The following is a 25,395-nucleotide window of genomic DNA, read 5'->3' on the forward strand; positions in this document are numbered from 1 at the left end:
AGTACATCGTTGCAGATGGGTAGCCTCTCCAAACTCGTGTCTTTGAAGGGGTGGTGGGTGATTGGGATTGCGACGTTGAGATGTCAGCTATCATCTTGGCTGTACGGCAGCCTGTATCGTCACCCCTAAAGTAAGAACGTATTAGGATTCCCTATTAGGATCTGCACCTCCTGACCTAGGAATTTTCAGAGAGTGGGGCAGTTCACTATATTCCAATGTATTTGCTTCCGCTCACTTCGGTCGCCACCTAACGCGCTCTGACGCGTCACATCACGGTTACCATCACACCAACCGAACCATGGGCCAGACCTCGTCGACGGCAACACCAACAACGCTCCCCGAGTTTGCGCTGCACTGCCTGCGCGTGGCGGATGCGTCGCCAGCCGATGGCCTTATCGAGCCCTTCTTCGACTACCTCATCGGCGTGGATGCTGCGAGCTCGGTGCCGACCAACGTGCAGGCCACGATGGCCGTGCCCACGCCTGCGGAACTCGCGCGGGTGCTCGAGGAGAACGAGGGGATACCGATCCGACTGACGGTGTATAATGCCAAGACACAGCGGGTTAGAGGTGGGTGCGGCGTCAATGCAGCGAACCGACCGAGGTGGACTGTGCAACGGGATCGCGAGGGCGAGGGCGAGTCACAAATGCTGGACGCCGCTGTCTCGCCTCCAAGCGTGTCAGATGGCGCTGCTAGTATGGCTACTGGTCAGCTGGTAACATCCCCAACTAGCTGGCTCGTGTCTGACCTCGCCGTCCCTTCCCCCACTTGCCCCTTCCTTCCCACCCTTCCATCCTATGCGCAGACTGACCCCAGACGTCACGCTTACCCCCTCGCGCGACTGGCATGCAGGGAGCGGCAAGGCGCGCGCGTCGCTCCTCGGCCTGAGCGTGCGCCTGTGCAACCCCGCTGCGGCGCTCGAGAGCGTGTGGCACATCCTCGAGGTGCTTGAGGGTTCTCCAGCTGAGGTGGGTAACAACTAGGCTCAAGAGCTGAGCACACCATTCCATCGCAGCGAGGGGCCCTGGAAGCTACTGGCCTCGCACGACAGCTGACACCAGATGGCGGGCCTCGTGCCGTTCGGTGACTGGGTCTGCGGATGGGCGGGCGGGCCACTGAACGGGGAGAGCGCGTTCCACGACCTCGTCGAGTCGCACGTCGACAAGCCGCTGCGGCTCTACGTATACTCGGCCGACTTGGAGTACGTACCGCACTTGCAGCTACCAGGGATGAAAGAGCTGACAGCAGCAACCTCCGGGAAGTCGTGGTCATTCCGAACGAGAAGTGGGGAGGGTCAGGCCTGCTCGGCTGTGGTGTTGGGTGAGTCTCTGCTTCATCTCGTCATTGTCAACTGCCGTGAGGCCGCATCCTGCCGTGCTTGGCGTGATCCATGCGGTGCTGATGCCAGGTACGGTATCTTGCACCGCATACCTCGACCTGCGACACCACCAAGCGAGTACCTTGGGCATACGCAGCCGCGCGCCGATGTGGGCCGGGCTTGAGTTATTGAGGGAGAGACTAGATGTGTGTATGCATAGCGATGAATTGTGCCATTACCAAACATTTCCCGTCATCTATGTCGCCTACGCAGGCAGTGGTGCCTGAGATACAGGTGGTGCATGCCGCGGCCCGGCTTTGGACCTAGTTGGTGTAACCTTTGTGCACCAAAGTCGTACGAGATGCTGTACATGGCGTGCATGCATGCATCCATAGCGAGCAATGAACCTTCCCGATAGGGTGGTTTAGAGGTCATCAGATGCACTGGGTATGCCGTAAAGAGGATGTTGGATGGTGTGGACTGGAGGACCACGCGCCGTGGGATTTGATTCCAGTCGCGCCTCGCCTTGGTTCGGGCCAACCAAACATCCACACTCACCACATCCACCTCCGATCCATCATCTCCCATTTTCTCCACTACTCTCCATAGCGCTAAGCGACACTTCGACCCTCTTGCGATCGTGGGTCTCTGAAAGCTTGCAGGCAAGCCCAACCCCCTGGGCCGACGCGCCACCGCCACCGCGCCTCCCTGTCCCGTCCGTTGATCATCACTCCGCTCGCTTGTCGAGAGGAGCAATGGTGCGTCCATCCCTTCGCCACCCATCCCTCCTCCATCTACCCCTTCTTATACTGGAAGCGCGATGCCCGCGCTCCCCCTCATTGCACACTTTCGCCCTTTCCTCAACCTCACACCGTCGTTCTCCCCAGTCCTCCCTCCGTGCGCGCATCCTCAACACGCTCACCAACCTGCCCACTCTTCCTTCACCACCTCTCCCTCCCACCCCTACCCTTCCGCCCAGGCCACCCACCCTCCCCTCCTCACTAACGCCCAGTCGTACAATATGGCCGGCCAGGGGCCCGACCCCGAGATCTTCTACGTCAAGCAGAACCGGATCGGTTCGTCACAGCTTGCACAGTCCACTAACAATAGGCAAGGGAAGCTTTGGCGAGGTGTATCGCGGGTGAGCGTGTTCTGGGCTGCGCGAAGCATGCCCATTCAGATTACAGCCTTCAGAGTTGACCCAAGATATGAACGCAGCACAACACTCCCCGTCGCCATCAAGATCATCGATCTCGAAAGCGCCGAAGACGAAATTGACGACATTCAACAGGAGATCCAGATCCTAGGGCAGCTAGACTCGGACCACATCACTCGGTGGGCTGCACACGTTGTAGCCGATGCCACTGCTGACACACAGCTACTATGGCTCGTTCCTCAAAGGGTCGAACCTGTGGATCATCATGGAGTACTGCGCCGGCGGGTCCTGCTCCGATTTAGTAAGCCCTCAATGACGTGCACCTCTGACACGCAGATGAAAGCGGGCGTGTTTAAGGAGGAGTACATTGCGATCCTGCTGCGCGAGCTGCTCAAGGGCCTCGAGTACCTCCACGGCGAGGGCAAGCTGCACCGTGACATCAAGGGTGTGTTGCGTCATGCGTCACTGAACAGTCGCCAGGAGACGTACTGACCCCAGCCGCAAACATCCTCCTTACGTCTGGTGGTGATGGTGAGCTTCAGCGCTTGGGTCACAGCTGACAGCAGTCAAGCTCGCGGACTTTGGCGTGTCGGGCCAGCTCACGGCGACGATGACCAAGAAGAACACATTCGTTGGCACGCCGTACTGGATGTCGCCCGAGGTCATCAAGCAGTCGGGCTATGACCACAAGGCGGACATCTGGAGCCTGGGCATCACGGCGATCGAGCTCGCTGAGGGCGAGCCTCCATACGCCAGCTTGCACCCGATGAAGGTGCTCTTCCTCATCCCGAAGAACCAACCGCCAGAGCTGAGCGAGCGCTTCTCCAAACCGTTCCGCGACTTTGTGAATCTGTGTTTACAGCGCGATCCACGCATGCGCCCGTCGGCAAAGGAGCTTCTCAAACACAAGTTTATCAAGACGGCCAGAAAGGCGGGGTACCTCACAGAGCTTATCGAAAGGCACGAAAAGTGGAAGAACGAAGGCGGTGCCAAGCCAGATGAGGCCGCGCGCGACATGGGACCAGAAGAGCCGGGGTTTGGGCCTGCCGATGACGGGATGTGGGACTGTGAGTTGGTAGAGATACGAAGCTGACGATAGTCGGCACGATCAGGAATGCCCTTCCCGCGACCGTCTCGCGTGCATCACGGCCGCTGCCAGAGCCTGGAGCGATGCCCAGTGCACCGTCCCCCGTCCTTGCCGGTTCGATGAGCTCGCAACAGCAGATGCCGTACCAGCCGCCGGGCATCGAGTACTACTCGGACACAATGCAGCGCGCCGTGCCACAGCAGCGTGCGCCTCTCGACGTGGACCCCATGGCGCAGATGGCGCAGGCGCACCCCTCCCAAGCGCACCCATCCCATCCACCACACCCGGTCCACCCCCACCCCCATCCGCATCCGCACCCGCACCCGCAGCCGCCGGCCGGCTCGCTCCACGCTATTCCCCCTGCGCACCTCGACCACATGGACCATCTTCAGCAAGCCCAGCACATGCCGCCACATCTCATGCCGGATCCATTAGACGACGACGAGGACAGCATGCTCGACAACGTCATCGTGCCTGCGATTGGGAGTGTGAGTGCGAGCGATGACGCAGAACCCTCCACGCAACCCTTGAACAAGACTGACTCCAGCTCGTGGCCCGCATACCTAACGACGAGGCAGCGCGTGTTGTGCTGGATCGCCTGCGCCAGGCATTCGAGGCTGCAGAGCGTCAGATTCCTGGTGTAACGTCTGCGTTCGTGCTCGAGATCGTGGAGAACGTTGAGCAGGTCGACGAGAGCGGAGTATAATGGCAGTCAAGGACGAGGTTGTACTGCGGATGCAGTGGTTGCGTCTGCGACGTGTGTGGTGGGAGACCGCTGACGTTCCGTACATGTCACTAACCCCCGCATCGCAGCTGAGACCCTGCTGATTCCGTGACTCGACCGGCCGCGGGCCGTGTTTGGTGAAAGGAATGTCTTTGCGATTCTTGAGAGTATATGTACTTGGGATTTATTCTGCGCCGGCTCACCATTGCCGACGAGCTGGTCATGTACTGCGGAGAATCGCGCACTCGGCAGTTTGCTTGGTGCGATGCGAGATGTGCCAGGATCCGGGACTCCGTTTGGGGAAACTATGGATCTAGGATGCCGTGCTTCGAGCTATGTGCGCGGCCGCCAAGTACCTTTTGGCATCCAAGAGAAAAATGGTACAGGGTGGGCAATGATATGCATCTATCTACGCCTATCGCGCTCCCTCTCCCTCTCCCTCTCGCGCTCCCGATCAAGCCGCTCCTCGACCTGCAACCGCTCATCAACCATCTCGCGGAACTGGGAGATGATAGCCCCCTCCCGAGCCTGCGCCTGATCGCGCTGGGCGACCAGAGCCGCCCGCTTCTCCTCGGCACTCACGACCTGGGCTTCCTTGCGCTGTCGAACCGCGTTCATACGCTGGTGCCGCGATCCACTCATCACGAAACCCGCAGCTTCGTAGGATGCAATCTTGGCTGGGTCGAGGCCGATTTCGCCGCGGCGCGGAATACGTTCGCCCTTCTGTACAAAGGCCGCCATGGCTGCCCCTTCACCTGGGAGGAGGCGGGCGTACCTGGTGTCAGAGGAAGGAAAAGAGAGGTGGAATTATGTAGGGTGGCCTCCGGAAAAGCCGGACATCGGGAGGCACCGAAACAAGCACCCCCCTGCACAGCGCCCCGCGTTAGAATTTACGCGACCGCGTCCGCACAAGATAAAAGGAAAGTCAGGAAGGAGAAGAAAGACTCACGCATCACGGTCCACCTGCACATCGTACTCTGCTGGGGCGACTGGTCCGACTTCCGGCTCGTCGTGCTCCACCCTGGTGAGACTCGCGCTCCTCTCCCTCTCCCTCTCCCTCTCCCGGCGCTCACGACGCTTCCTCCGCCTCCTCCGGCGCTCATACTCGTCCTCACTATCGTCCGTCTCGGACGCGTACCGCCTCGACCGCCGTTTCGTCGATTTCACCGGTTCACTTTTTTGTCAGCCGGATAGTAGGGGTACACGGAGACGTACGGGCTTCCTGTCGGCTGGGTCGGCGAGGGAGGCCAGATATCGACCTCTGCCGCTTCGCGCTGTTGTCGCCGTCTAATGTCAACATCACCACACGGCTAGGTTATTGCTCACTCTTCGAGGTTGTTCGAGTTCGAGTTTGGACGCTCGTCGCGCCGCTTCCTCTCTTCTTTGGGTTGCCATGGTGGAAGGCCGAGGGGCGGCCCACCGTCAAAACCTAGGCGGATGGGTGGGCCTGCAACAGGCGCGGGCGCATACGAAGGGGATGCGCGGCGAGAATGGTCTCGCGAGCGCGACCGGTCCCACCTATCCCTCCGGGCATCACGCCAACCGTCGCCAGAACGATCACTATCCCTCCGGGCATCTCGCCGACCATCTCCAGAACGGTCACGACCGCGGTCGCGGTCCTCTCGGCGGTCGTGTCGGTCAGACCGGTCTCGATCTTGCTCCCTGCGGCCGCGGGCGTCGGACACGCCGCTCATCATGGGTTCAGCTTGTGTTTGCTGCGCTCGTCCCCGGATCCGAAGGCCGCGGTGGACATCCCGTGCTGGACCCGGACCTGGACTGGGATTGCGTTCACGTTCATTTTCACGCTCACGCTCACGTTCCCTGGGAACGAGGCCGAGACGCGAGGGATGGACGGAAGCCATTTGTGTATGGAATATGGCGAGTAGTTGAAAGAGTGGAAAGTGGAGGTGGCGACAGACGTCAAGTGTCATTTGGTCCCGCTTTTGCCCACGTGGAGGAGAGGGTTAGGGAGTGCTGTATGTTTGCCGGGTTTGGGTTTGGGTTTCCCGAGCCTCTCCCCCTCCGCCAGTACCAAATCGCTCCCCTCGTCGTTTCCACACCTGGCGTCATCTGCACCCTCGACACGAAAAAAGTATATGGATAAGCGGTAGCGAGGATACGACACTGTTCCGGGTTGTCGGGAAGACATGTGCACATCAAGGGAGTGCTGAGTCTATTCGACTCTTCTGGCCATTGCATTGGATCCAGTGGAGTCGACGCCTGCTGTTGCGTTGTCGAGCAAGTCGCAGGGTCTCGCAGGGTCTCTGAGCGTCAAATAGCCGTCAGGAATACAGGTACGGTACAAGCATGCTTACTCCACAACCTTACACCGCCTCTGGCGGATTACGCGGATGTTGGAGCAGGTGGTTTTGCATGCCGGCCGCGCGGTGACGGTGGTCGTTCGATTGAAGAAGATGGCGGACATCTGGGGTATGGGTGATACGCATACCCATTCCGAGATTGCGGTTCGGCGACTGGCAGAGAAGGAGAGAAGCAGACGAGCGGGCAATGTGGATTAGTAATTGTTCTGTTCCATGTGCCTGTTCGAATGCTGTGCTAGGCCTAGGTTTTGCCTCAGGGTAAATATTGTCTTGTGACGTGCAGGGTGTCAGGGAAGGGATAGGTACGACGCGCACTGGTTATGACACTGACGCTGACACTGGCATGCTCCTGGATCAAAGCTTGGGCCGTCAGCTGATACAGATTGACAAGTGGGGATGCCGGCAGCTGGCTGGTAAGAGCAGAGGAACGGCAGAGGAAGAGGAGACGAAGGAACGTGCAGAAGTGCATCGCATACAGGACCCAGAACGGAACGCCGAGATGAGATGGATATCCAGCACAGCATCTGTACCGCCTCCAGGTATCTAACATGTTCCCCTTGGTGACTTGTCACCCTCTTGAATGACTTGGCGCTGTCAACATGTAGCAGTTGTTCCAGCTGATTATAACCTTTATCCAAGTAACCACCATGTAGTAAATTGTACGTTGCGTTGCCTCCGAAATCATCCATGTCGTAATACAGTCTTGATCGTTTAAAACCCCCCGTCATCCACCGTCATCCAGCTCTCTGCTCTAATGCCAAAACCCTGTCCGGATTATGGTTGAATGTGGAATCATGTAGTCGTAATGTTTCTCTCCTCGTCTCCTCTCTCCTTCTTGCCCATCCATGCATTAAACCTCAGGAGCCACATCTTGGGGCCGTCGCCGATGCCGTCGTCGCACAACGTCACCTGCACCTCTTCCTGCTTGTTTCCTCCCGCCCGCTACGACATGACTGACCTCCTTCCCCCTCCATGCCCAGAGACGCGGGATCATCGCTTTTTCGTGGCTCATCCGTCGAGCCCCGTTGCACCGTTGGTGTTGCTGTAGGTTGACGGTTGCTGTGACGCGCTCTCTGTGCGTTTCAAGGACATGTTCCAGCGGAATGGCATCTACACAGACGTTGCCGAAGCTAGGACTGCTTTTTTTTTGGGTTGTGGAGAGATCTGAATTATGCCTCATAGGGTGCATGCTTCTCTCTTTCCCCCCTCCACCCAACTCCCCTGCCGTGTTGTACCTTGCACTCAAAGACACACGTACGCATCATCTGTTTAACACTGGGCTTGGCCGGCTGCCCCACGTGCCCCGAAGCCCTCACACCAAACGCCTCGCGCCGCTTGCCTCGTGCTTCATTCCTCATTCTCCCTCCCCGCTCAAAGTACCCGTCTTGCTCCATTGCTCCAAGCCCCTCCAAGCCGCGCCAAGCCAGGAGCCACTCCAAGCTACAAGCTGCAAGCCTCCACACCGCAAGCCGCGCAACGAATGGACACAAGCGCTCGTCCCTGCGTATCAGCAATATTTGTGCAGGGCTAAAGCAAAGCCCCTGTCCAGTTAGCCAAAGACCCGGTTAGACGACAAAGTCGACCACCCAATTACCTGTCTACCAAAAGACCTGATCAATCTTCCGGCGATCCTCACAGCTCACAGGCCCCACCTCGTTCCAACCCAACCCTACTCTCTACTTGACAACTATCGCGTACTTGGCTTAACCTCCGAGCATTTGAACTTTGGGAAACAACCTTTAATTTGACTTGCATCCGATTTCCGAGTCGCGTTACCCCGTCGCCCGTCGCCCGTCGCCCGTATCCCGTACCCCGTACCTCGTACCTTCCCCCCGAAGCCCATCGTTCACTCTCATTCAACAGTGGAGCTTTGGGCTCGGCATATTCCTGTACATTGGCTACTGTACATTGACCCCCTCTTCCTCCAACTGCCAATCTGTCACCGCACATCCTCTTGTCGCCTTGTTCCCGATCTCATCTCTCGCTTCCCTCCTCGGACCCGCCCAGCCTTATCAAGCTCGCCTGATCATATTGGACATTTGTCTCCACTCATCCTGTAAACCTGTAAACACACTCTGTGTGGTTGTCAACCTCTACCTACACGTTCACATCACATCACATCCCATCCCCCAAGTTGCCTCCATTCGTCTCTAGTCTCATTCTCGACCCCATTCCTCCAAAAGTGCAAAGATATAATATACCTTTCGCGGAAACAGAGTGACATGCACACTCGTCACAGCGTTCATTAACCAACCCTCCATCTCTCCATCTCTCCATCTCTCCATCTCTCCCCCCTCTCCTTCACCGCCTCACTTCCCTCACACCTTCTCTCCTTTCGTCAACTTGCCTCCACCCGAGTAAACCAACACATCAACATCGGATCAGCCGCCGCCCCTGCCGCCGCCCAAATACCTCATCAACCAATCCAACCCACAACAACACCAATCTCGACCACCCATATCAAGTTGTTCCAGTACAGCGGGGCTTGAGACAGCATCATTCGACGGATCATTCGACGGAGCGCTCCGCCGCACCCCCTTCCTTCTCATTCTTCGCCCCCTCCACGCCACCACCATTACATACGATCTCACAACAGTCCTGCCCATGGCGTCGTCCTCGGCAGCGATAACCGCTGAGCCTAAAGCCCGGCGCACACATGCTCGGCGATCATGCGATCTCTGCAAGATTCGCAAGACGCGATGCGAACTACCAGACCTCGAGGTTCCTTCCTCGGCAGAACCGCTGCCTGTCGACAAGTCATGCCATCGATGCAAGGTCCTTGCACTACCATGCGTCGTCGACGACAGCCGCATGAAGAAGAGACGCAAGAAGGATTCCCAGCCGATTGGCGGTACCGTTGGTCCATCGTCGTCAACCTCGGCTTCAAAACGAGCGTCGGCATCGTCCGGTCGAACGCCGAGTGAGGGGCTCCAGAAGCGCCCCCGCTCCTCTATCAGCAGGCCCAGTTCGGGCGGGCGTAGCGTAGATGACTGGGGGCCCGTCAACGTCTTCAACCACGACGTGGACGTCTCTGCCGCCTTCCAGATTACCATCACCCCGGCGGTCGCCCAACCCCAGGCACAGTGGGGCTCGCCGCAGGGAAGCGCAACGTCAGGCCGACACTCTTCCCCTCTTCCCTCGCCCCCGAGGAATGTGCGACTGCACGGTCGTCCGCTTTCGCTAGTGGGCGCGTTGTTAAACATCGCCTCGGGCAGGACGTACGGGAATGTGAAGCGCCGTGTAGTCATTGTCGATGACGTCGACCTCGATCAGCTCGTCGACGCGCGGCTACGTGCCCTCATCGGTCCTGGATATGCGCAGCTTCGCACATTCCACCCCCACCTGCAGCCTCTCGCAGACTTGTTCAGCGTCCTGCGCGAGACGCCAGGCGACCGATGTGTGCAGCTACTTTTAGCTACGGCCGTTTTCGTTGCGTCACTATCTTTGGGACCCGACCCTGAAGCTCAGAGGCTACGAGACGAGCTGGCACCCACCATCGAGAACCTCCAGCACAACATTCTAGCTCACCAGCCAAGCTCGTTCCATGCAATCCAGGTTCTCGAGTTGCTCGGGCTACATGCACCCCTCTCCCCCGCCCTCCCTCTTCAGCTCACAGACCCCACCGCGCTCGGGCCGGCCCGCGGCGTGATTGGTGTGGCACTCAACATCGCCAACAACCTCAACTTTGATGCCATGGTCAACGGTCCCCTCGAGCGGTGGCCTAATCCCGATTTTTGGCTATGGTTGGGGCTCCGTGCGGGTGAGGCACAGATTGCATTCGAAGACGAGCGTCCACGGAAGCCATCCAAGCTCGGCGAGGCACGAGCTCTGACCTGGGCACTGACCTCACCCGAGAATGGCCAGCAATGGGTATCGGCAGCTTCAATGGACGACCCAGCCGAGTTGCTAGGGAAACTCGTCGTCTCTGACCGGCTGGCCCGGTTGGAGGAGCTCCACGACACGTACGGCCGGCTCCGCGGCATCCTCGACACTGTGACCAACACGGTCAATTATAGCGGGCAGCAGGCTATACAGGAGGAAGTCGAGTTCTACAATTCGCGCCTCGCGGAGGTTGACCGTCGCCATGACAATATTCTCAGTATGTTGGGGACCGCGTGGTGCATTCGCACGGCTGACTCGAAAGGTATGCTCTCGATGCCTAACTCTCTCGAAGCAGGCTGGAAGGCATACCGTGCCATCCGGCGACTATGGGAAGTAATGAAGGTCTACCTCGTCGCGTTCCAGACGCTGGTTGCTCTGCATTATTTGCCTGGCTCAATCCTCGCTCTTAATGGGCTCCCGACGCATTGTCCCGCACCCCAGGCGATCCACTACGCGTTCTTGCGCGCCAACAACCCGCAAGACATTGTATTTGCATTCGCATCTTCTACAATGGCTGCCAACGACATGCGCCGTCTATGCCGGTTCCGTGGTGCGCAAGCCGAGCACCTCATTAATGCCTTTGTCGAGTTCGCTCCGGCCCTCGTTCCGAGCATGGGTGGTGCTGACCTCGTTCCATTACACGACATCATGGCCATGGTTGTCGAGAGCGCCAAGACCCTCATGGAGCAGCACGCCTCGAGTTTAACTTATCACCGGTCGGTCATGGCGCTCCCAGCAACCATTCCTCTTCCGCCCTGGGTCGCCTCGCTTTCGCAGGCCTCGCTGATCCTGCGCCGGCTAAGCAATCTCCACTTGGACCACGACGACAACGTCGGCAGGGGAGAAAACGTCGCGAACGGATGCAGTAACCTCATTGGCTCAATGGTGCGCATCGTACAGGAATGGTCGACGATGGTCGAGCGCGACGGCGGGATGGGCATTCCCGTTTTTGCTTCTGTCGCGGCGCTTCCACCCCAGCCCACACACTTGCAATCGATCTCCTTCGGTCTACCTGAAGTCCAGAGTCCCAAAGCCCTGGCTGGCAGCGAGGCCGTGACAGCTGAAATGCCGATGCGGAGCAGCTCCACGGGCTTCCAATCGTACATGTCCTCCTCGGACAGGTGGATGGCCGACGAGCGTTCCATGTCTCTTCCTCCGCAATCCGCCACGTCCCTCAGTACCCCCGTCCTCCCCACGCCAGATTATATTCCCCAGATGACACCTGCAGGCGAGTACAACCCAGCCTTCACGGACATGTTCAGCTTCACGTACACCGGTCTCCCAGGCACGCCACACCCTCAGCAGCTTCCCACAACCTCTCACCACCCCCACCAGTCGAGTCCCTTTGACCCGCGCGGCCAGATGGCCGTCCACCACATACACGGACAATTGGCGCCCCAGCTCGGCGCCCCACAACACTCACAACAGCCTCATACGCCTACACCTGCTCCCGGGGCTGCGGGCCCCGCGCCGCAATTCATGCCCCAGCCGCATGGATACGACGAGAGCACGTAGGCTGGACATTTCTCTCCAGCACAGAACAATGAACACTGAACACGAACACTGCACACTATGTATCATCATGTTTTCCGCTGTGGCAGTGCGTTGCCAGTGTGCCAGAGGCACTCCCGAAGGCACTGGGTCGTGCCGACGCGGATGTCGTCTTGAGCTTGACACCTTGATTTGAGCTTGTCTGAGCTTCATTCTTTGGTTGTCCGTTTATCCTTATTGTACCTTGCGGCGCTCCATCTTGCAGCCTACAGGAGCCCGTGGAGCAACCAAACGTCGAGACTTGGACACACATTCCCGGCCCCTGGCCCGCCTGGCACCAAACACGATTGGTCCAAGCACGCGTCGGCGCTGCAGAAATTGGACACGTATGCAGTGGTCTTGAGAATGGCAGTTTGAATAATGTAAGCAATGCATTTTGGGATGATGGCTTGATGGCGTGGTGGTCTGGAAATGCGATTATTCAATCCGGCAGGACTTTGTTCAGCTCTGAAGCTGGCAGTCAAGGTATAGAACATCGTCCGGATTACCCTCCTCAACATGTAACTGTGGTTGAATGCGAGCGGCCGTTGATGAATTATTGTGGCCGAGTGACAAGAGGCTAACAGCACAGTGCTAAAGCGCTGATACGAGATCCATCACATCAAAGCGGTACTTGAGACCACACGTCAGGACACACCGTTCACTCGCTCCTCATCTTGATAACTAGCCTTCTGATCCGCTTCATCTGCCATTTATCGCTGGTAGTAAACAGTGCATGGTATGTACAGCTTGGAACGATGCCAGGAATAGGAAACACAACCATGTCGGGTCGGGATGGTGAACAAGGGGAATGGGAATTACAGATCGAGGAGGGAGACATATGGCCGCGGAGGCGCGCGGCTCGGTCCCTCAGGCCACGTATCGGCGGACAGGGTACCCGTCTCCTTATCCTCGTCGTCGGTCGCCTCGGGGAGGTCGCGCTGCTCGCTAGCGACGGGTTCTGGGATATCTCCGGTGGCTCTCGAGCTGTCTATAAAGACAGCGAGGGTTGCCACGTCCACCTCAACTTCGCTTTCGCTCTCGCTCTCGCTCTGGTCGCTCCCTACAACGGCGATGACGCGGAGCACACTCTCGCTCATCTCTTCTCTGTGCTCGTTAGTCTCCTCTTCCCGACCGATCCGCATCTCCTCTCTCCGCTCGTTCCGTTCGCCGCGCTGGCCCGGCGTCCAGTCGGGAGGCACGACCGTTGCGTCGCTCCCGCGCCGCATGCCCAATCTTACGGCCTCCAGGTCACGCTGGATACGCGACAGCTCTGCAACCCGCTCCCGCGCCCGCTCCACGCGCTCGAGCACGTCCTCGTTATCGCTGCGCAGGCCCAACGGACGGCGCGCCGCCTCGTTCAAGCGCGCCAACGTCGAGTTCATGGTCGTGAGGAGGGCGCGGCGGTTAACGTCCCCAGGGTCCTCTTCGGCGCGGCGGCCAGTCGAGGCAGCGATCTGGTCCAGGCGGCGATCGAAATAGTCGAGCAGAGATCGGCGACGCGCAGCTTCCTCGAGGTTGTCAAAGTGAGAGAGGCGGTAATCACTGATCATTGTCGCACGGAGGCCAGCGCGCTCACTCTCAATCGAGGTGAGTCTGGGCTCCAGACTGTCCAGATTGTTGGCACGCCGCTCGCTGTGAGCATCCTCGACCCTCTCGAGCGTGCGGGGAACGAGGGGGGACCTCGCACGCCAAGGAGCCACAGGGTCGCGGTCGTCCCGGATCCTGTGCGCAAACGGGACACGAACGCGAGGGGTAAGGTCACTAAAGGGCTCGCGTTGCCCGCCCACACCGAGCTGGCGGGCAGCTGCGGCCAACTCGTTGGCGCTGACGTGCAGCTGGCGCGTGGCAGCCGTCATCTCGTCGGTGCGTGCCTCCAGCTCGCGGCTCTGGTCAGTGACCTGGGCCGCGCCACGGGCGCGCTCGGCAACGCGGTCGCTCAGGTCGCGCAAGCGGTCTTCGCCAGAAGCGAGCGACTGGGCTGAGGCGCGGACGCGTTCAAGCCGCTCAAGCACCTGCGATCGCTGCGTCGCCAACTCTTCCTCGTCGCTCTCGCCATCGTACGTAAAGTCGCGGTAGTACTCGTTGAATAATTCGTCGCGGTCCTGCCGACTGGGCCACACCGGTACGGGACGGGGTGGACGTTGGCGCGGGCGAAGCGGACCACGCCGGAAGCTCGGGGTGCCGAGGAGGTGGCGCATTTCGAGGGGCGCATCGGGTTCGGTTGGAGGAACGGCCAGGCGCGCCCGCTGATGCATCAGGTGCCAGAGGCGGTGGGCGTTGTCGACGTGGCGGCGGAGTGCGTCTGCGCGAGCCGTGCTATGTTCGTTAGGTACGCGTCCGCCACCAACGGCACGCGTGCGTTCGGTTTCCCAGGCATTGTGGAACTCGCGCTGGGACTCGTCGTGCCGACGCTGGTAGCGCGCGATGGCGCGGTCGAGGCGCTCGGCCTCGCGAGCGTCGCGCTCACGATCACGATCGCGGTCCCGATCTCCCCTCTCCCGATCAGCAGGCCTTTGAGCCGTCTCCGCATTGGCTCCCTCGCGAACACGCACGAGTACGCCGCGCGTGGTGAGGCCCTGCGGGCGTGGCGTGTGTACCCGCCAGTCCCAGCGTTCGGGTGGCGTCACCTCTTCACCTTCCCCGTCACCTTCCCCCAAAAAGACATCGGGGATTGAAGTAGGCTGATCAGTGGGTGGTTCTTGGGCTTCTTCGTCCGAGTCGTGGCGCTCGGGCCCATGCACAACGATTGGTTTCGGGGCGGCGGCAACTCGCGCAAGGTTGGTGGGTGCGAGTCCACGGCCTTGGACGCTTAGGCTACTCATGGCGGTGGTGAGTTCGATTACTGGGTCGCTAAGGGGAAGACGGGTGGTGTGTGATGGGCGGGAGGAAGAAGAGCCAGTAACTGCGGCCTCAATCTCTGTTGCCTGTGTGCGGAGGCGCTCGACGGCCGTGCTGAGTTGCTCTACGCGGTCGGAGAGAGAGTCGCGTAAATGCTCCAGGTTTGAGAGGAGGGAGCGCGTGTTAGTTTGCGCGTCCCTTTGCATCGTCTGATGCGTTGTTTGGCTCGAGTGCCAAGTTGTTTGGGAAGGTGAGAAGGTGAGAAGATGGGAAAGGGTATGATTGTGGATTGTGGATTGTGGATTGTGGCTGGAAGGTCGAGTACGAATACAGCCAGGCCATTGCCGCATTTGATCCCGCTGCGGACCACCGAGGATGGAATGACGACATGAGTTGGAGAGATCGATCGCAGCAAAGTAACGTCTCCAGAATTAGTCCTTGGTCTCTTCTCTCTTGCAGTTTCCCACTCACCCACTCACCCACTCACTACATGGAGTACTTTCTAAGCGACAAGGGCGGCGCGCCGGGCGAAGGAATCGGCGCCGGCACCGAGCTGACGTGGCGTAACGTCGGCCTCGGGTTCCTCTTCATCGTCTTCGATGCGGTGCTGTCTGCCATTATGGGACTCAAGATCGGGCGTAACCTCATCGTCGCGGCTTGCCGCTGTATCCTCCAACTCATGGTCATGAGTCTCATACTCGGCAAAGTGTTTGCCAGCAACAATCCCTATGCAGTGGCTGGTATTGCGTTCCTCCTCAACGTGCTCGGTGCAATCGAGGCAACGTTCAACAAGGCCAAGCGCAGGTTCAGCAACATGGTGAGTTCTCTTTCCTGCTTACGTCTTTCCCCGATTGCCTCCTCCTCGTCCTCCCACCCTTCTCACATTTCCCTCACCTCCCTAACCCCAGTTCCCCTGCGTCCTCCTCTCGCTGCTCTGCGGCTCCATCCCCATCAGCTGTATCGGCCAGCGCTTCGCAATGGAACAGCACCCCTTCTGGCAACCGGAGCAGTTCAGTGAGCTCCCTCGGCCGAACTAGCTAACGCAGTTCCCGTCCTCGGTATGCTGCTTGGAAACGGTATCAGCGCGATCGGGATCGCAATGAACGCCGTCTCGAACGAGTTTGCAAACAACCGCGACCGCATTGAGACGTATCTCGCCTTTGGAGCGGGTCGGTTCGAGGCGGTCCGTCCGCTTGCTATTGACGCGCTGGCATCGGCGCTCCTCCCGACGATCAACCAGATGAGCGTCATCGGCCTGATTTCCATCCCCGGTGAGTTGGACATTTGCTATTCGGGTAACCTGGATCGCAGTTGCTCAATCCTCCCCTCCGTTTCTGTGACTGACGATAGGCATGATGACCGGTGCCATCGTGGGTGGCAAGTCGGTTGAACAAGCAGCCAAGCTCCAGATGATCGTCATGTTCATGATCAGTGCAAGCTCGGCACTCGCCACCATCGTCGCGCTCTGGTTTGCCCTCACAACACTGATCGACAACCAAGACCGCGTGAGGGTTGACCGGCTCGACTCCCGCAAGCCGGCGTTTTACCGCTGGCGCGACCGTACCATTGAACGCGTGTGGCGCTGGTGTACCAGCCTCTGGTGCTGTGGCGGCCGTAAGAGTGGTGGAACTGAGGAGGAGCGCCGGGGCCTACTCAGCGGCGGCGAGGGCGGTGCCAACGGCGGCAATGGCAACCCCAACACCCGCTAGCCTGTGAGCCGGCTCCCTTACTTTGTGTGTCGAGCTTGAGTCGATCTAGATACAGATGCATGTGTACAGGCGATATACAGTGCAAGGTATTGTGTTTACATGTTACGGCGAGAATAGCGTGAGACGTCTGGGATCATACAACTGTCGGCGAGAGGTATGCTGTCGACTGGACTGTCCGCTGATCGTCGACTGGGCGGGTCGAGCTAGTCGAGCTACCCTACGTACCCGCTAAACGTCTCCTCCTCCTGCAATATGCGGCGGCCAGCCCAAGCCGGACCCAGCACGGCAATAGGGTGCTCCTTCTCCTGGGGCATTTCGTACCGCCACTCGGTAGCGGCGATGTAGTGGTAAAGCACGTCCTTGAACTCGTCGATGCACAGTGGCGTGTCTGGTGTCAGTCCCTCTCTCCTCCTCCTCCTTTTCCACTTACCATCGCTGCCCAAATTAGGGCCCCAGCGCAGCGCGCGTGCCTCCTCTTCTCCAATCTCCATGACGCCCGCGAGCTCGTCGAGCCGCTGCGCAAAGCCAGTTGGATCATTATCGGGATCAAACACGGCACTACTCCCCTCCGAATAACTCTCCTGCTCGTCATAGTACTCGTCGCCGTCTCCATGACCATCGTCGTCATCGTACTCGCGTCCCTCGGCCCGCACCTGCTGCCGGTACGCCTCGACTTGAGCCCGACTATCGGGAGTCAGGCCTACGTCCGAATCATCGTGTTGGGGGCGAGTGTGGAAGAACGACTCGTCCCCCGACATGTCCGATTCATCAGTCGGAGGGTGGGAGAGGTATAACTGCCCAGAGTTGCCGCGGGGATTGAAGAATGAGTCGTCGGCGCTCATGATGGGTTGGAGGTTGGTTTGTGGATTTGTTGATGTAGAGTTGAATCCAAAGGTGGAGGGGTGTTGTTGATTTGGGAATTACTTAAAGAAGTAAGTGGTGACGCATATAGAGTGGCGTCATGGAGGTGGGCGCGACAAGTTGAAGCGATCGGGCCATTACCTTTTACCCTCCCATTTTACCCTTTATCCTAATGACATGCTCTAACCATTCGGCTCGAAATACTAGGATGCTCGGAGTAACTAGGGAGATGAGACTCAGTACTGGGTGGGGGTGGGGGGCATGCTCTGAGTGAGCATTGACCCTTCCCCCACTTTATAGTCATCGCTACTAGGTAGGACTGTACTGTACGGTACGTACATCCACATCCACTTACTACGGCTTGTTATCCATCGTCATCATCATCATTCACACTCTTCCTCACTTTTTCTTATCTTTCAGACAATGATCACTCGGATAGCCCTCTAGAAGGGATCATCATCACATCAAGCTATCATAGTAATCATCAATCAACTCTGTCAACTCTGTCAACCTACAATCGCCCATCTCACTCCCAACACACCTCAAACCCTCAAGCACGTTCCACAATCCACCCACTACCCTACACCTACACTTTACACCGTGCCCAACCCCATCTCCTCAGTCTATCATCAGTCTTCCCTTGACGCGCAGTGCTTCCTCGCCGTCGACCAAGTCTCCACTCCCGCCGTCACCTGTCTCACACTCTCAACAACACACCAAACCTTCCCGACTCACTTTCCGACGCGTCTCCCCGCGTTGTAAAGGACAACACCAACCGACACACCCACAACACCTAACCTGTCACAATGAAGTACCTGGACTATCCTGTCCTCACCCAACTCTCCCATGTGCTGTCCTCCAACCCCACCCCTGAGGCGCGCACCAACGCCCGAGTCGAGACGTACTCTATCAAACAGATCAAGGGCGATCGCAAGATGTTCAGGGAGATGGAGGAACAATATGTCAGCGGACAGGAAGACATGGACGAGTGAGCCAATCTTATTTGTGCACCGCCACTGACCCCAAAGGATGAGCTTCTCACCAGAGATGAAGCAAGCCGGTCTCTCGTCGTGCTTCGGACGCTTAGACGTCAAGGAGTCGCGGTGAGTGCTTATCCCGCCACCGTACTTGGCTTACAGCCAGCAAGGTCCACTTCTTGCTTGTCAACACGCTCAACTCGGCGTTCTCCGGGTATGACTTCTCGGCGCTTCGCCCAGACCACTTTACCCGCGAGATTAGCGCAGCACAGGTGCTGTCTCACCTGAGCACAAACCTTTTGGCCATTGACGGCCTTGATCTCTCTCCGTGAGTGCTATCGAGCGGAGCCCCCGTGAACCGACCCTGACGCATATCTCTTGCACGGCTCGGACCACATGTACCCCTGCATCCCTCACACACTGCTTTTGTCACCAAGTCTGGCTATCACGTTGCCAAACCCCTCTGGATCGCCCCCGAGCTACTCGCCTTCTCTGGGCTCGTCGCCCAAAGGAACCGACGTTGGCAACCCCAGTCTCTACCGCATCCTCAACGAAGTTGTCCCACTCAACGAATGCGAAGTTTACTCTTGGTTCCCGGAGCCCGAGTATGACCCGCACGTCGAGCCTGAGGAGAATGAAGAGGCCAGCGAGTACGATGAGGAAGACAGCGAGGAGTTCCTTTCACTCGACGACGATCCGATGGACATTGACGACGGGCCCATCAGCTGGGGCCAGGCTGGCATGGAGCTCGAGCTTGACGACGTCCCTGAGACGTCGGCGCTGCCGAACCAGACGCGGTCAGTCCGCTCCATGTCACTTAGCAGTGCAATCGACTTCAGCGACCTTGCCATGTTCAGCCCCACCCTGGGCGCAATATCGGACAGCGGTCACGGACGGAAAGTCGGAGGGCTCCTGTGGAGCGCCAACTACTTCTTCTACAGCAAGTGAGTACATATCTTGCAAAGCGGCGCTGATAGCAGGCGCCAGAAGCGTGTGCTTCTTATCACGGCGTGGTGTCGCAAACGCCCGTCGCATGATGATGCCCAGCCCACGGACCAGTTCGAGTCGGGGAGCCTGCCGTTACCGATCTCATCGTCCTTCACGTCACCATCCACAACCTTCCAGTCCCTTGCCTCGCAGTCGGCGAAGAGCCGCCCGCCTCGGGTCAGTCACCACAACCTGAGTAACGCTCGACCCAACCATCGGCGGTCCAAGCTCGCGTCCAAGCTTGCCACTGGACGCACCCTGGCGGCGCAGACGATACCGATAAGATCGTCCGTGACAGCCCAAGACCCCGTAACACCCGTGCGCTTTGCGAGCTCGGCTCCTGCACCGACGATGCCGCCTATCGCGAGCCCGAGCTTCAGAGTCAACACGGGTATCAAGCCGCGCCAGACGAGCGCGCGGCTGATGATCAACGCCAACGCCAAGGCGGCTGCTGCCAGCAAGGCCGAACCTACTACAGCCCAGATGAGCGGGAGTGTCGAAGGCGAGAGCTCGCGTGTGCGCAAAGAGCGCAGCGGGAGCCTCACGCCGGGGCCAGGACTGGGGCTTGTGGATGCTCTGACAAGTAGCGGCGTCGGCAGCGACGTCGCCAAGGGCAAGCGTGTCAAGGTGTAGGGGGCTCTGGTTGTGCGCTGTGCGTGATTCCGTGTGTGTAAGATAATAGCATGCAATGACCAGTTTCCTATAGGTGGGGAAGTGTGAAGAGAGAGTTCAGTCGAGTTCAGTCGGCAGAGTGGGCAGCGGGCGGGATGGGTGCAATGAAGACTGTGAGAGAGCGTTGAGGAACGGTTATATGTAGCACGGCGATGAGCTGAACGCTAGAGATTGGTTGATGAATGAGACTTAGACATTATTCTCACTCAACATGGGTCCAGCTGGCATTGCATGAGACAGGGCATAAGACAGGCTGATAGTGGGATGACTTTGCGTCGGCTTCCTCCACCGCCACCGCTGAGCCGATGACGGAAGATGTCCGGCCGAACTGTTTCAAGCTCCGCCCAACCCACCGCCACCAGCTACAAAGCTACCACCCGACTTCTGCTTGTCACCATGAGCACGCAAGCCTGTCAGGCTGAGGGTACCTCGATAGAAGCAGCACAGACCGCTAACGCTAGCTTGCGCCATCCAGGCCTGCCTCGACCGGAACGGGTACAACGAGGCCAAGTGCCAGTCAGCCGTTCGCAAGCTATACGAGTGCTGCGCGGACATGTACGCGCGCGCCGATGCGGCCGGCAAGAGTGCCGAAGAGGCCAAGAGTCCAAGCTGCCCTTTCCCGGCCATCGTGCAGCGCAAGCTCAAGCAATTTGAAAGGGAGGGCGTTTAGGTGTTTTGTGATGGCAAGTGGAGGTCGGCAAATTGGCCCGATGCCAACGCCGACCAAGCGTCAAGCGTCCACAAGACAAGACAAGGAGAGTAGAGTGGCATGCAGTATACAATGTCTAGACAAACGTCTTGAACGCCTCCCACGCGCCCATCGCGCCGGTTCCCATCACCGCGCCGACCATCATAGGACGGAGACCGGCTGGTCAGTTAGCTTGTGTTCGGCGCTGTTCTTCATCCTTCCCCATTCCTCCTTCACTGCTACTCACAAGTGCACTTGTACACAGCGCCCGTAATCGCGCCCGCAGCCATCGAGTTCATGGGGTCGTGCTTCTCGCGCACGGCGTCAATCGCAGAGTTGGTCAGGTTGTAGTAGATTGCGAGCACGCCAAGCGAGTTGCCCGTAAACGTGCCTCGCCGCGTGCACGAGTTAAGGACCGAGTTGAGACGCAGACGCATGGATGGGTTAGCGCCCAGTGGCCGGGACAGGCCCTCGGTAAGACCCCAAGCACCACCGATAGCGAGGCCTAGCGTCAGAGAAAAGAAAAAAGAGGCCAAAAAAAAAAAAAAAGTTGCTTGGTCGCTGTTAGAGCTACGACTTACCAGAGAGGTAGGTGGTGCCGGTGCCGACACACAGGTCGTCGGTCCATCCGCGCGAGGGGAGCACGGATCCAGCTCCCTCCATCTCAGTGAGCTTGTCCTCGTCGAGGGCAAGGAAGTCGAGGTTGTCGTTCAGCTCGGCCATGGGGTGGAGCTTTGCGACGTCGAACTGGTTCCCCAGCATGCCGGCGGCGCTGGGTGCTGCCACTGGTGCGGGGGTGCTGAGGTCGGCATCGGAGGGGGCGGGGGCGGGGGAGGAAGGGGGAACGGCGGAACGGAACTCGGTCTGGTTGAGGATGTTGGCGGCCGCGGAGAACTCGTCGTTCTGCGCGGGCGCCGGCGTGGGTGGAGTGGCGGTGCCAAAGAGGTTGCCGAGGAAGGACATTTTGGTGTGGAGATGGAAAGAGTGGTTGAGAAGATGAGGTGGTGAGCGAGGAGGGTTTCAACTTTCTGACTTTGCAGGCAACGGTAACCGCCACCCAACCATTCGATCCGCCCAGTCATCCCCCATCGGGATCCCACCCTACACCCGCCTCCACTCCACCCCCAGTATTTTCCATTTTCACAAATACATACACCCCTCTTTGGCCGCCTAATTATCTCATGCCACGTGGAATTACCCCCGCGGCATTCCTCCACCAGCCATGTTTTGAGATTGTCAGTTTTGGATGGCCTCCACTACTGTGATCAGACTTTGCCTCACCAACAATTATCATCTACTCATCATGGCCGGAACACCAGGGCCAAGCAAAAAACAACGCAAGCGCGGCGCAGACTCCAAGCCATCCAAATCTAAGCCTGCAAAGCAGCCGCGCTTAGACGCAGACGACGACCCGAGCGATGTCGACATGCCAACCGGTCCACCTAGTCGCGATCCTATGCGCGCGCTCGATGAGGCCGAGCACGCCGGAGAAGGCGTCCATGACGGTCCGGTCATCGAGGCCGATGGAATAGTGCCTGGCGTTGCGCCGGTCCGCGCAGACGAGTTCAGCACCGAGGCCGAGCGCGAGGTCGCTGGAGGCGCTGGGCTCGCAGGCGACGAGGCGGACATGAAGATCGTCCACTCTGTGCGCCACCAGGTTGCACTTCCCCCAGGATACCCCTACGTTCCCATTTCGGATCACAAGCGCTTCGATCCTCCCGCAAAAACATACCCGTTCGAGCTTGACCCTTTCCAGTACGTTGCGACGAGCTGTATCGAGCGCTCGGAAAGTGTGCTCGTTTCCGCACATACTTCGGCTGGAAAGACAGTAGTCGCAGAGTTCGCAATCGCCACATGCTTGAAAGAAGGAAAGCGTATCGTTTACACGTCACCTATCAAGGCGCTGTCGAACCAAAAGTTCCGCGAGTTCCAGGAGGAGTTTGGGGAGGAGAACATTGGGTTGATGACTGGTGAGCTGTCTATCTCTCATGTAAGCTAACAAAACAGGCGATGTGACAATCAATCCCTCAGCGTCGTGCCTTGTCATGACTACGGAGATTCTGCGCTCGATGCTGTACCGTGGCTCAGAGGTTGTGCGCGAGCTCGCGTGGGTCGTATTCGACGAGGTGCACTACATGCGCGACAAGGACCGCGGCGTTGTGTGGGAGGAGACGCTGATCCTGCTCTCGCACACTGTGCGCTGCGTGTTTCTCTCCGCAACCATCCCTAACTCGATGGAGTTTGCCGAGTGGTGGTGCCAGACACACGAGCAGCCATGTCACATTGTGTACACCGACTTCCGACCGACGCCGCTGCAGCACTACCTGTTCCCTACGGGAAGTGAGGGCATCTATCTCGTTGTGGACGAAAAGTCCAACTTCCGCGAGGACAACTTCCAGAAGGCGATGGCGGCGCTGGCAGCCAACAAGGGCGAGGACAGCGCGGACCCGAATGCCGGCGCAGGGCGCAAGGGGAACAAGACGCGCAAGGGCGCGATGAAGGGCGGCACGAGCGACATCTACAAGATTGTCAAACTGGTCATGAACAAAAACCTCAACCCAGTGATCGTGTTCGCGTTCAGCAAGCGCGAGTGCGAGGCCCACGCCATGCAGATGAGCAAGATCGACATGAATACCGAGGACGAGGCCAAGACGGTCGAGCAGGTGTTTGAGAACGCCATTGCCGTGTTGAGCGACGACGACAAGAAGCTTCCCCAGATCGAACACCTCCTCCCGTTGCTCAAGCGCGGTATTGGAATCCACCACGGCGGCCTCCTCCCGATCATGAAGGAGGTCATCGAGATTCTCTTCCAGGAGGGCTTACTCAAGTGTCTCTTCGCCACTGAGACGTTCTCTATCGGTCTCAACATGCCTGCCAAGACTGTAAGCTAAACATGTCAATCACTCCAGCTAACTCCAGGTCGTCTTCACGGACGTGCAAAAGTTCGACGGCAAGAACTTCCGCAACCTCTCTGGCGGCGAGTACATTCAGATGTCGGGGCGTGCCGGTCGTCGTGGTCTGGACACGCGCGGTATCGTCATCATGATGGTCAACGAAAAGCTCGAGCCGGAGGCTGCCAAGGGCATGGTCAAGGGACAGGCGGACCGCCTCGACTCGGCCTTCTCTTTGGGGTACAACATGGTGCTGAACCTAATGCGCGTTGAAGGCATCAGCCCCGAGTACATGCTCGAGCGATCGTTCCACCAGTTCCAGAACTCGCTAAGCATTCCTGCTCTCGAGGCACAGCTGGCGGCAGCGGAGAAGGAGCGCGACGCGATCACCGTCGACCGCGAAGATGATGTGGAGGAATATTATGAACTCCGCGAGAGCCTCAAAATGTTTGAGGGCGACTTCAAGGCGGTCATCAACCACCCCGACTACGCGCTGCCATTTATGCAGCCGGGTCGGCTGGTGGAGATCAAGGACGGCGACCGAGACTTTGGCTGGTGTGTGGTGGTGGCATACCACAAGCTCGAGAACAGCAAGCGCGGACGGCCAGTTGTCGGGCCCAACGATCCCCCACAGAAGCACTACGTGCTCGACGTGCTGTGTCGCGTCGAACCTGGCACCGAGATTGGCAAGCCCAACTCGGACACGGCGCGCGCCGCGCGCCCCGATGCTCGCGGCGACGTTGCGATCATTGCAGTGACACTGGACGCTGTGCAGAGCATCGCACACATCCGACTCAAGATGCCGACCGACCTCCGCCAGCGCCAGCAGAAGGAGCAGGCGTACAAGCTCGTCGACGAGGTCAAGCGTCGTTTCAAGGGCGCGATCACTCTGCTTGACCCGGTCGCTAACCAGGGTATCAAGGATGAGGGCTTCCGCAAGCTCGTGCGCAAGATCAAGGTACTCGAGGACCGCGTCGCCTCGTTGCCCATCGCCAATGACCCCGCCCTCCCCGCCCTCTTCGACACATATGACCGCAAGGCCACCCTCAACACCAAGGTGCGCGAGCTCAAGAAACGCATCGGGAGCGTGCAAGATGTCCTGCAGCTCGAAGAACTCAAGGCGCGCAAACGTGTCTTGCGCCGGCTGGGCTTTGTTGACGGCGAAGTCGCGACTGTCAAGGGCCGTGTGGCATGCGAGCTTAGCACGGGCGACGAGCTGCTCCTCACCGAACTCATGTTTGGAGGCACATTCAACGACCTTGCGCCCGAAGCGCTGACGGCCTTGTTGAGCTGTTTTGTGTTTGACGAAAAGGTGAGCGAAAAAGAAACAAGGGCAAGGAAAAAACTAACCCCAGTCCGAAGCAAAGACTCAGCTCAATGCCGAGATCGCAGCTCCTCTGCGGACGTTGCAAGAAACGGCACGGCGGATCGCCCAGGTCTCGGTAGAGAGCAAACTCCCCCTCGTCGAGGACGAGTACGTCCAGAGCTTCAAGGTCGAGATGGCGCCGCTCGTGTATGCGTGGTGCAAGGGTTCGCCGTTTTCCGAGATTGTCAAGATGACGGATATTTTCGAAGGGTCCATCATCCGCTCGTTACGCCGTTTGCTCGAGTTGCTGCGCCAGCTCGTGAACGCCGCAAACGTTATTGGGAATGCCGACCTCGAGGCAAAGTTCACAAAGTGCATCGAGATTACAGAGCGCACAAACTCGGTCGTATTCAACCCCTCGCTGTACCTCTAAGCTCTAGATTCT

General features: G+C 58.8%; 11 protein-coding genes across 11 annotated transcripts; 7 read left to right on the forward strand and 4 right to left on the reverse strand.

Annotated features, from left to right (window-relative positions):
- Window positions 1-298: 298 nt before the first annotated feature.
- CcaverHIS019_0111600 (uncharacterized protein) lies at window positions 299-1,502 on the forward strand (the record flags this gene model as incomplete). The annotated part of the gene is made up of 5 exons (XM_060596746.1): window positions 299-569; window positions 817-968; window positions 1,062-1,201; window positions 1,249-1,320; window positions 1,409-1,502. The coding sequence occupies 5 exons, from the start codon at window positions 299-301 to the stop codon at window positions 1,500-1,502; spliced, it is 729 nt and encodes a 242-aa protein (XP_060453708.1).
- Window positions 1,503-2,073: 571 nt separating this feature from the next.
- On the forward strand, window positions 2,074-4,267 carry CcaverHIS019_0111610 (uncharacterized protein; the record flags this gene model as incomplete). The annotated part of the gene is made up of 10 exons (XM_060596747.1): window positions 2,074-2,076; window positions 2,331-2,394; window positions 2,429-2,459; window positions 2,525-2,653; window positions 2,697-2,775; window positions 2,811-2,919; window positions 2,973-3,005; window positions 3,041-3,541; window positions 3,574-4,049; window positions 4,109-4,267. The coding sequence occupies 10 exons, from the start codon at window positions 2,074-2,076 to the stop codon at window positions 4,265-4,267; spliced, it is 1,584 nt and encodes a 527-aa protein (XP_060453709.1).
- Window positions 4,268-4,690: 423 nt separating this feature from the next.
- CcaverHIS019_0111620 (uncharacterized protein) lies at window positions 4,691-5,979 on the reverse strand (the record flags this gene model as incomplete). Its single annotated transcript, XM_060596748.1, has 4 exons — window positions 4,691-5,060; window positions 5,235-5,459; window positions 5,501-5,572; window positions 5,612-5,979. The coding sequence occupies 4 exons, from the start codon at window positions 5,977-5,979 to the stop codon at window positions 4,691-4,693; spliced, it is 1,035 nt and encodes a 344-aa protein (XP_060453710.1).
- Window positions 5,980-9,210: 3,231 nt separating this feature from the next.
- Window positions 9,211-12,003, forward strand: CcaverHIS019_0111630 (uncharacterized protein; the record flags this gene model as incomplete). The annotated part of the gene is made up of 2 exons (XM_060596749.1): window positions 9,211-10,705; window positions 10,751-12,003. 2 exons carry the CDS (start codon window positions 9,211-9,213, stop codon window positions 12,001-12,003), a joined length of 2,748 nt encoding a protein of 915 aa, XP_060453711.1.
- Window positions 12,004-12,836: 833 nt separating this feature from the next.
- CcaverHIS019_0111640 (uncharacterized protein) lies at window positions 12,837-15,065 on the reverse strand (the record flags this gene model as incomplete). Its single annotated transcript, XM_060596750.1, has 1 exon — window positions 12,837-15,065. One exon carries the CDS (start codon window positions 15,063-15,065, stop codon window positions 12,837-12,839), a length of 2,229 nt encoding a protein of 742 aa, XP_060453712.1.
- Window positions 15,066-15,349: 284 nt separating this feature from the next.
- On the forward strand, window positions 15,350-16,568 carry CcaverHIS019_0111650 (uncharacterized protein; the record flags this gene model as incomplete). The annotated part of the gene is made up of 4 exons (XM_060596751.1): window positions 15,350-15,676; window positions 15,768-15,873; window positions 15,906-16,130; window positions 16,210-16,568. The coding sequence occupies 4 exons, from the start codon at window positions 15,350-15,352 to the stop codon at window positions 16,566-16,568; spliced, it is 1,017 nt and encodes a 338-aa protein (XP_060453713.1).
- A 212-nt stretch (window positions 16,569-16,780) lies between these two features.
- CcaverHIS019_0111660 (uncharacterized protein) lies at window positions 16,781-17,410 on the reverse strand (the record flags this gene model as incomplete). The annotated part of the gene is made up of 2 exons (XM_060596752.1): window positions 16,781-16,956; window positions 16,999-17,410. The coding sequence occupies 2 exons, from the start codon at window positions 17,408-17,410 to the stop codon at window positions 16,781-16,783; spliced, it is 588 nt and encodes a 195-aa protein (XP_060453714.1).
- Window positions 17,411-18,235: 825 nt separating this feature from the next.
- Window positions 18,236-20,026, forward strand: CcaverHIS019_0111670 (uncharacterized protein; the record flags this gene model as incomplete). The annotated part of the gene is made up of 5 exons (XM_060596753.1): window positions 18,236-18,417; window positions 18,458-18,532; window positions 18,573-18,734; window positions 18,844-19,350; window positions 19,387-20,026. 5 exons carry the CDS (start codon window positions 18,236-18,238, stop codon window positions 20,024-20,026), a joined length of 1,566 nt encoding a protein of 521 aa, XP_060453715.1.
- A 435-nt stretch (window positions 20,027-20,461) lies between these two features.
- CMC4 (uncharacterized protein) lies at window positions 20,462-20,735 on the forward strand (the record flags this gene model as incomplete). Its single annotated transcript, XM_060596754.1, has 2 exons — window positions 20,462-20,489; window positions 20,527-20,735. The coding sequence occupies 2 exons, from the start codon at window positions 20,462-20,464 to the stop codon at window positions 20,733-20,735; spliced, it is 237 nt and encodes a 78-aa protein (XP_060453716.1).
- Window positions 20,736-20,850: 115 nt separating this feature from the next.
- On the reverse strand, window positions 20,851-21,716 carry TIM23 (uncharacterized protein; the record flags this gene model as incomplete). The annotated part of the gene is made up of 3 exons (XM_060596755.1): window positions 20,851-20,933; window positions 21,001-21,258; window positions 21,335-21,716. 3 exons carry the CDS (start codon window positions 21,714-21,716, stop codon window positions 20,851-20,853), a joined length of 723 nt encoding a protein of 240 aa, XP_060453717.1.
- A 340-nt stretch (window positions 21,717-22,056) lies between these two features.
- Window positions 22,057-25,383, forward strand: MTR4 (uncharacterized protein; the record flags this gene model as incomplete). Its single annotated transcript, XM_060596757.1, has 4 exons — window positions 22,057-22,723; window positions 22,761-23,635; window positions 23,673-24,956; window positions 25,000-25,383. The coding sequence occupies 4 exons, from the start codon at window positions 22,057-22,059 to the stop codon at window positions 25,381-25,383; spliced, it is 3,210 nt and encodes a 1,069-aa protein (XP_060453718.1).
- Window positions 25,384-25,395: the final 12 nt, after the last annotated feature.

The sequence above is a fragment of the Cutaneotrichosporon cavernicola genome (assembly GCF_030864355.1).
Source record: "Cutaneotrichosporon cavernicola HIS019 DNA, chromosome: 1".
NCBI lineage: Eukaryota > Fungi > Basidiomycota > Tremellomycetes > Trichosporonales > Trichosporonaceae > Cutaneotrichosporon > Cutaneotrichosporon cavernicola.